Source organism: Quercus robur, chromosome 5, assembly GCF_932294415.1.
Source record: "Quercus robur chromosome 5, dhQueRobu3.1, whole genome shotgun sequence".
Classification (NCBI taxonomy): Eukaryota; Viridiplantae; Streptophyta; class Magnoliopsida; order Fagales; family Fagaceae; genus Quercus; species Quercus robur.
The window spans coordinates 59823800-59832550 of record NC_065538.1 but is presented as its reverse complement, the minus strand read 5'-3'; the positions used below and the strand labels follow the sequence as shown (position 1 = coordinate 59832550).

Here is an 8751-nt window from a genome sequence, read left to right as displayed (position 1 = left end):
CTTTATGTTTTATGACAATTAGTATGTAACTTGTACTTATTGCACGAGAATCGATATAATTAAATAAAATAATGAAAACAATATATTGTATTTTATTATTTAAGTGATGCTATTGGTTGTTTTTTTTTTTGTTTATCACACAGAGGATGGTATTAGATAAAACAACGAATAAAAAAACAAAACATTGAAAAAAAATATTGCATTTTATTATTTAAGTGATGTTATTGATTTTTTATTTTTTATTTTTGGTTTATGACACAGAGGATGGCATAAGATAAAACAATGAATAATAAAAAATAAAAATAAAAAACATTGCATTTTATTATTTGAGTCATGCTACAATGAAAAAGAAAAAGAAAAGAGAATTAAAAAAACCTATTAACCAACTTAAACATTTCAAGGTTGATTGAGCATGTTTTGCACGTAACCATAAATTCTTCATAACCACAAGAATAAGGTTCATCACGCTTCGAATTTCCCATAATCCATAATCATTCCTTTTGGCAAACCATTAAGGAAATCATAATTGTAAAACTTTTGTCAAGCTTAACAAACAATTAATAAAAATAAAAAAATAAAACTGAATATCGCATCTTATTATTTAAGTGATGCTACAATGAAAAAAAAAAGAAAAAGAAAAAAAGAAAAAGAAAAAAAGAAGAGAATTAAAAAAAGCTATTCACCAACTTAAACATTTCAAGGTCGATTGAGCATCTTTTGCATGTAACCATAAATTCTTCATAACCGTAAGGATAAGGTTCATCTCTTTTCCAATGTCCCATTCCAATTTTTTAGCATGCTTGAAAGTTTGGAATTTTATATAGGGTGGTTCCCGCAGCAAGTAGTCGAAGCATTTTTCGGCATTTTAGAAGCCAATGCTTCCCATGTATCACGATCCTCAACAATAATATCACGATACCCCTCATTACAGTCAAAATCACCCACAATAAGTCCAGCAACTTCAAAGGTAGTACCGTAGTAGGTAGATTATACTGTGAGGAACGATTGGTACAACAATTAATAAGATGCAATCTCACATTTGTAGTATTACATTCAGTGTAGCGATCCCTGGCCATTCTGAAAACCTTAACCAAAGCATTGTTTTTTCATCAAGCATATGTATTAGAGAGTTAACAATTTTGGGATCAATGCCATCATTTTCTTTATCAGATGAAATCGACCTTATCCTATGTTGCACTTCATTCTCTGTATCAAATATGTAAAGTTGAGCAAACTTTGGTTCCGATCCTTCAACTGGTAAGAAAGAGCCAATCAGATGATGATCCTGTCCATTTAGCCTGAAGACATAAGGACCATTTCCATCATTTACAGTTTTGTCAACTTTTCCACCCATTGATGTTATTGCAAACATTGCATTATATCGCCGACAGTTGTCATGGAAATGCACAAATGATGGGCCAACATAATTTAGCAATTCTTCAAGAACTGGAGGTGCACGTTTTAACAAAGGTAAATAAATTTCTCCTTCTACACAGCACAACGAAAACTTTGGTTGTGATGGTCTTCTTGACTTCACATTCCTCTCTTCATACCATAAAATAGCCCCACAACTCTCACAAGTTTGTGTTGGCTTGCCAAAATTCCATGGTTCAGTAAATTTACCTATTAGAAGCAGCAATATTGAATGGGAGTTAGATAGTGTGAACAACGATGTCAAATATAAATTTTAAAGGATTTGGAGATAATCAATAAAATGGAACTCACGCTTTAAGGGGACATTCGAAGTAGGAACTTCAGTTTGTGTATCCTGCTGAGTCAATAAATCTATCAATCAAGAGATGTGGCATGAGAAGGAGGCCAGTTAAAAGAAAACGGTACAGAACTAACAATGAGACAACTAAAGTAATTACCAACTAATGAGAGGAAGTAATTTTTAAAAAGAGCATAAATAATTTCTTTTGCAGGTTTTATTTAAATTTAAAGAATCTAGAACAAAATCAAGTTTTGGTTAGAATGTCAAATATATAATTGGTAGCTATTGGAACCAACTTGTTTAGCTCTACAGTTAAATAGATAAATCTGAACCATTGCTAATTCAAAACAGACTGGATTTCGACTGTTTTTTCAAACATTCATATGCATGTACTTTAATTTGGATGTCCATACATATAGTGAGAGAAAGCAATTTTTAAAAAGAGCATAAATATTTTCTTTCATAGGTTTTATTTAAATATAAAGAGTCTAGAACAAAATGAAGCTCTAGTTAGAATGTCAAATATTTAATTCGTAGGTATTTGAACCAACTTAAGAGTACCCTTTTTGGAGTTTCTAAATTGATTTCAATACATGGAAGAGGAACAGACAAATATTATGCGCAAATATTGCAGAACACCAGGCACCAGCTGGTTTGAACTTGATGAAAGCTTTAGATATTGACGGCTCTTAGTTAGCTAGATTCGTAGTTACTTTAAGTATGTGATTGAAACAAATAACAAACAAAAAGAGAGACTAAAACAGAGTCAAAGAGGTATTGGCACAAGATTCAATGTTTTAAAGAAAGCCGGCTAATTAGAGGGCTGACTTGGTTTTGTTTGTGAAACCGTGAATAGAGGTATGAAACTCATTTATCTTTGGTAAGGGAAAAGAAGATAAAAGTGTCATTGACAAAAACAAAGAAGTGGTGAAGAGGTAATTGGCAACTTACAATAGAGAGGGGTTAATGGAGAGAGTCTTATTGTTGATTTTAATGCTAGCGGGCAAGAGAAAGAAAACAGTTAGCTATTTATTTATTTCAGCTAGTTAGGTAGTTGGGTTTACTGATGGAGTAATGGTACGTATGCACACGGAAAAATGACAACATTCTTATTTTCAAACCTTTATTGAATCTGTTTGGAACAATTACTAATTCAAAACAAACTGGATTTCGAGTGTTTTTTCAAACACTCATATGCATTTATTTTAATTTGGATGTCCATAAATATAGTTTTAAAAGGCATGTATTTTAATTTGGATGATGTATTCCAGTTGGACTTTTCTCTTAGTTAAATAAAACTTACTTACCTTTCCCTCAAAAAAAAAAAAAAATGTATAGCAACAATTTTCAAATTCTCTATTTGCCTTTTTTGTCTTTTATGCTCAAAATAGAAAATTATCAGCATTGTCATATGATTTTATGCATATAATTTACACTTATTATATTAAAAGTGATTCCAATTATATAAAAACTTCTTATTAAACCTTATCTATATATATATATATAAAACCGAAGCCTTTGCTGACACCACAATTTTCCACGTCAGCACAATATTTAAAAAATAAAAAATAAATTTGCTGACACCACAATTTTCCACGTCAGCACAATATTTAAAAAATAAAAAATAAATAAAAATTATAACTCCTCAAAACCCTAGCAACCTTACCCCTCTCTTAAGTTAAGAAATATAAAGCCACGGTTTCTGCAAACTCTCTCTCTCTCCAGACGTAGAAAGCCCTAAAGCATTCAAAATCTACAATGCACGGTATAGATTTTAGCTTATAAAGTTCAGCTTTTGTAAGGTTAGTTTTGTTTATATATTAATTAGTACTTTGTTCACCATTGAATACTCATATAATCAATTTCCAATTCAGTGTTCAAGAATTAAACCAAAATTCTAACTACACTATCATAAAATATTATTATTAGTATGAATTTTATGGAGTTGCGGTGTTCAAGAATTAAACCAAAATTCTTTTAAATTATCTATAATATTTTGTCCTCTGAAAATTTTGTCTCTTTGATTTTATTATATTGTGTTTCTTAAGCTATAGAGAGATTTTCTTTGGTTTCTGCAAACTCTCTCTCTCTCTCCAGATGTAGGAAGCCCTAAACGCACAGTATAGTAATCAAGATCTACAACTCACGGTATAGATTTTAACTTATAAAGTTCAGCTTTTGTAAGGTTAGTTTGTTTATATATTTAGTCCTTACGTTTAGGTTTAGGTTTAGGTTTAGGTTTAGGTTTTAAGAGATTTATATATTACTACTATGTGGCTAAATTTCCCGTGACATCAGTTTTATATTTTTAACCAAATACATCAGGAAAGCAAGAGAAGGCGCATAAATATTTAGTCCTTACGTTTAGGTTTAGGTTTAGGTTTAGTTTTTAAGAGATTTATATATTATTACTATGTGGCTGAATTTCCCGTGACATCAGTTTTATGTTTTTTTTTTTTTTTTTTTTTTTTTTTTTTTTTTTAAATTTGTTTTATGTAAGGTTAGTTTGTTTACATCAGTTCTTTATCTCAAAGATAAGGCTTTTATTTCTACCGCAAAAGCTATTTAGATATGTATCCCTTGCAAGCACACATGAACTTAAATTGTCTTTTAATATATGCATGCTTTATTATTTTCTAATAGTTTTCCCGTGCATCGCACGGGTTAGCGACTAGTATTTATACATAACCATAGATCAATGCTTCCTCGCCTTGAATAAAAAAATGAAAGTTGTAGTCCACTTGACTTTTTTGCAAACTTAAAATTTTTTTCACGAAGTCCCTATAGCAGTCGTCCCACCAAATGAAAGGATTCTTATCTTTTTGAGAGCCCGTATATGAGCTTGACAAGTTAAAACAAGTATAACGACAATTTTCAAATTCTTTATTTTTTACCTCCTCCCTCTAAAAAATGAAACAAAGTCCAACCAACCAATAATTTATTGTTCTATGGTTGCCAACATTATTAAACCGTTGTCAAGCCTTAAGAATATCAAGTTTCTTTACAAGGAAAAATAAGGGTATGTTTGGTAATTGTTTTTTCCCCTTATTTTCTATTTTGAAAAACAATTTTCTATTTTTGAAACTAAAAAACTTGTTTGGCAACTTAAAATGAACAGAAAACAAAAACTATTCTCAAAACTCAATTTGTGAAGGAAATTGAAAATATGCAAAATGTTGTGTAAGGACTCAAAATTTGTAACGACTCCCAAAATGATGTTGGGTTCGCACGTTAAGGGCCCAAACAATATAATTTGTGGAGCGTGGGCTTGAAAAGCTAGGCCTTGGTCACTGGATGACAGTTAATCATGGTACTCATGGTGGACATGCAGAGACGAGCGGTTGTTCGTGGATCTTGCCCATAAAGCTTAATGTTCATATTCTTCCTTTCCCTATTTTGGGTCTCTGGTTTCTGGCCTCCCTCTTTGGCGCATAAGCCTTCACATTATATAGCCCTTCTCGGTTGATCCTGACCCTCCATTTGTTGATCAGGCAAGTACCTACTCGAGTACCTGTCCCATCAGCCGCCTCCCCCCACTCTTTGTGAGTTGCAATAACCGAAACCACACTGTTCAGGAGTCTTTTCCCATTAATATGGCTAGGACGTTTGTGGGTGCATTTAATGCGGAGGTGACGTCTTTACCTTGAACCACCCCCACTCCGTACCCCCATGTGAGTCTCATTCTACTCGCCTCTTCTTCCGGAGGCGCTTTGGAGGCGGCCTTTGACGACATGTCACTCTTCCCTTTGAAGTCTTGGGATGCCGAGGACAGGATCATCCTCAGCTGCATCTCTAGGCTATTTGGTCTTTTACCACTTGTCTTCGGTAACTACTCTCCTCGGCACGGGCCCTGGGTCCTAATGGAAAGTGGGTCGAGTCATAAGTTCTTTGGCCCCACAATAGCCCCTCAAAATTCTGTTGTCTGGATCCTCGACCGGATAAGAGGGTTTTGATGACATCAGGCCTCTGTTAAAGCTTGTTAATCCTTGTCACCTATCGGTTCCCGAGACTCTTCGTCTGCCCGAGACACGTTCTTGGAGCCTTTGGAAGGTGAAACGTGTCCTCATTAAATGCGGGCAGCTCTGTGATTCCCACGTTCAACGGCGCGATGGTGATCTAACGGTGGAGATTTCCTTACCTTTATGGGCGGGAAAATTCGTGCAGTTACTTTCGCTGGGAGATATAAATGATTTTTGGAATTGATTTGTCTCTTCACTTTTGCACTTAAGAGTTCTAGCGCATATATCCTGGGTTCATCCAAATTTTCATCCAAATTTTCATCCAAATTCAAGTCTTTCTCCAGCACAAAAAGCCTGTCCGAGGCACTTTTCCTCTTTTCTGTAAGTTCTCTGCCTTCACTAACTCGTGCTTTTTATTTTCTGGGTTTATTTTCCTCTTGTTCCTCTCCTTCTCCCGTCATCCACTGAGTTTGTTTAGTAACTCTTAGAGAGGGTTAAGTTGAGATTGAGAAAATTGGTTGATACTGAAAAGGCGATGGAAAAGTTCATCGCCGATTATAGGATTCCCCCCAACATGAGTTTGAGGCACTGTAAGATGGGGGAGTGACATCTTTTGAGAAGGACGGGCGAGGTGGTAATTCCCATTCTCGCCTTCGTAGAGGGGGGTATGAGAATCCCCATGGGATCGGTAATGAAGAGTTACCTTAGGCATTTCCAATTAGCTCCCACCCAGTGCGCTGCCAATATGTTTAGGATTCTGGGTTGTGTGGATGCCTTAAACGAAAAAATGGGGCTAAGACTAACCCATTGTAACGTAAATTGGTGCTACAATCTCCAAAATTTGAAGGGCAAATCCTACTACATGAAGACGAGAGACGATAGGGTTCGGCTAATCCAGTGCCTCCCCAACTCCAACAAGGGGTTGAATAAGGATTTTCTTATCGTATCCGGGGAATGGCATGATCGCCTTCCATGCCCGATGGTGGAGGGTGAACTAGGTGGGGTATAGAGAGCAAACGGGTGTCAATCCTTTACGCCATTTTAATTTGGTGTGGTTCGATTACTAACCATGTACATGCTTCTTTTTGCAGATCCAAACGCCTTTCACCAACATTTTCATCTGGTTAACCGGGTCAATTTGGAAACTGTTCTTCAAGTGGCAGTTTTTGTAAATGACGAGGATGGTCAAGTTAGAGCCGCTCACAAAATCTTAGGGTACGCTCCCCTTCAGAAGTCATTTGCCGACCCAAAGCACGTGATCAGCGCTAACCGTCCTCGGCTTCTGAAAATTACCGTAGTCGAACAAGGGTGTTTGATCTCCGAAGGATCTCTTATCCCAGAGGGCATCCCATTGGTGGGCTTTTCGTCGTCTTATTAGGCAGCGAAAGACGAAGGTAATTTGGGTCTGTTCGAGGAGGGTTTTGGGGCATTTGACCAAGTCGACCCGTCTGAGGATCCTTCTGGTGATCTAGGTGACCCAGACTTGTCCGAAGCGGAACTGTTGTCAGCGGGAATATCCTCTCGAGCCAAGATGGGTCTCAAGAGAAAGCCCCCGACCAGCCTATTCGACCTCATTGAAGGTCAACCGGGGAAGGGTGCACAGGAAAAACCGCAATCCAGTGTTCCAACTCCCCCGTCTCAGCCTCAACCTGTCCAGACTAGGTCCTCATCTACTAAGTCGCAACCACAATCTCCCCGCCCCAAACTTCCTGCTCCTCCTCAATCAGCTCTGCCTCTTCGGCCGGAGCCCGATGACTCAAAGAGAAAGAGGAGCCCCAAGGGGAAGGAACCCGTGGATGGGGGAAAATCCCAATCCTTTCAGGAGGGGGATGAAGTCCTGTGAGCTCCAAAACAGTTAAAGATTGGGCACCAAAGTAAGGGGAAAGGGATCGAAGCCCAATCCGCCCAAAGTAAGGGGAAAGGGATCGAAGCCCAATCCGCGCCGAGTGCTTGGTTTCTCGCCCTAATGCTCCACGGGGAGCCATTGTTGGAGAACGCGTCCATGAGGGACCTTGGAGACGGCGACGGCGGTTATGTGGCCGACGCGTTAGGGAGGATCATGCTGCTTCCTACTGATGTGGAGGAGTTGAAGAATATGAGGATACATGAGGTTTTCCTTAGCGCGAAGAGGTACCTGAGTATGGTAAGACTCTTGAAACCTAAGGCTCTATCAATCCTTGCTCCCAGATTTTCATTCACAATTTACTTGTCTCAATTGGCAGGCTATCTAGGCCATCTATAGGATGAAGGAAGAAGTTAAGGGGCAGAGTAAGGCCATCGAGGTTGAACGCACCAAACACATAGATGCTGCGCGGACCCTCAAAGCTTCCAAGGCTGACCTCACGAAGGCTAGGGAGGACTTAAGGGAGGCTGCCCGAGACAGGGATAGTGCCTTGGCAGGTTTAACTGGTGCCTAAAAACAGGCTGAGGAACAGACAAAGCGCCTACTTGCTGCCGAGGATCAATTGTAGATTGCTAAGGTGCAGATCAGCGATTTGAAAAAGCAACTGATCGAGGCAAATAAGGCTAAGGGCGTGGCGAAATTTGCCAAGGACGAAGCCATGAGGGCCAAGCAGGAGGTTGAGTTTGCCAGAACTAAGGCCGAAATGGCTAGGGACAAGGCCGAGGAGGAGGGTTACGAGGCGGGGATGGCTGAAACCCAGGCCTCCCTTAAAGCTCAAATTCCTGGAGTATGCAGGCTATACTGCTCCCAGGTTTGGGAAGAGGCCTTAAAACGAGCTGGGGTGGAAGTTTCGTCTGACTTGTGGAAGGCGGAGAACATATTTTATCCTCCCGCCATCCGTGAGACCGCCTCCGCCAGCTCCGAGGCTATGAGCGATCCACACAAGGCAGGGGCTGCTCAGTCAGAAGCTTCACAAATCATCGTCCCTCCTGGCGAGTCAACTGAAGGAGGAGAGCCTCATGCTGCGACAGAAGCACCTGGAGGTCTGAATCCTGAGATGCCTCAGAAGGTCGCCCCGTCTACAGTCAGTGCCTAGATCTCCTATGCCGAGAAGCCAGCCATCTTTGTTCAGCCCCTTCAGGCCATTCCCCTTACTGATGTCCCCCAGGGCACCG

At 39.0% G+C, this 8751-nt stretch overlaps 2 protein-coding genes across 2 annotated transcripts; one reads left to right on the top strand and one right to left on the bottom strand.

Moving 5' to 3' along the window:
* Positions 1-1033: 1033 nt before the first annotated feature.
* On the bottom strand, positions 1034-5447 carry LOC126728461 (uncharacterized). Its single transcript, XM_050434276.1, has 2 exons — positions 5357-5447; positions 1034-1623 (listed from the first exon to the last, which is right to left on the bottom strand). Exons 1-2 carry the CDS (start codon positions 5445-5447, stop codon positions 1034-1036), a joined length of 681 nt encoding a protein of 226 aa, XP_050290233.1.
* A 761-nt stretch (positions 5448-6208) lies between these two features.
* On the top strand, positions 6209-7516 carry LOC126728460 (uncharacterized). The gene is made up of 3 exons (XM_050434275.1): positions 6209-6263; positions 6765-6862; positions 7052-7516. The coding sequence occupies exons 1-3, from the start codon at positions 6209-6211 to the stop codon at positions 7514-7516; spliced, it is 618 nt and encodes a 205-aa protein (XP_050290232.1).
* Positions 7517-8751: the final 1235 nt, after the last annotated feature.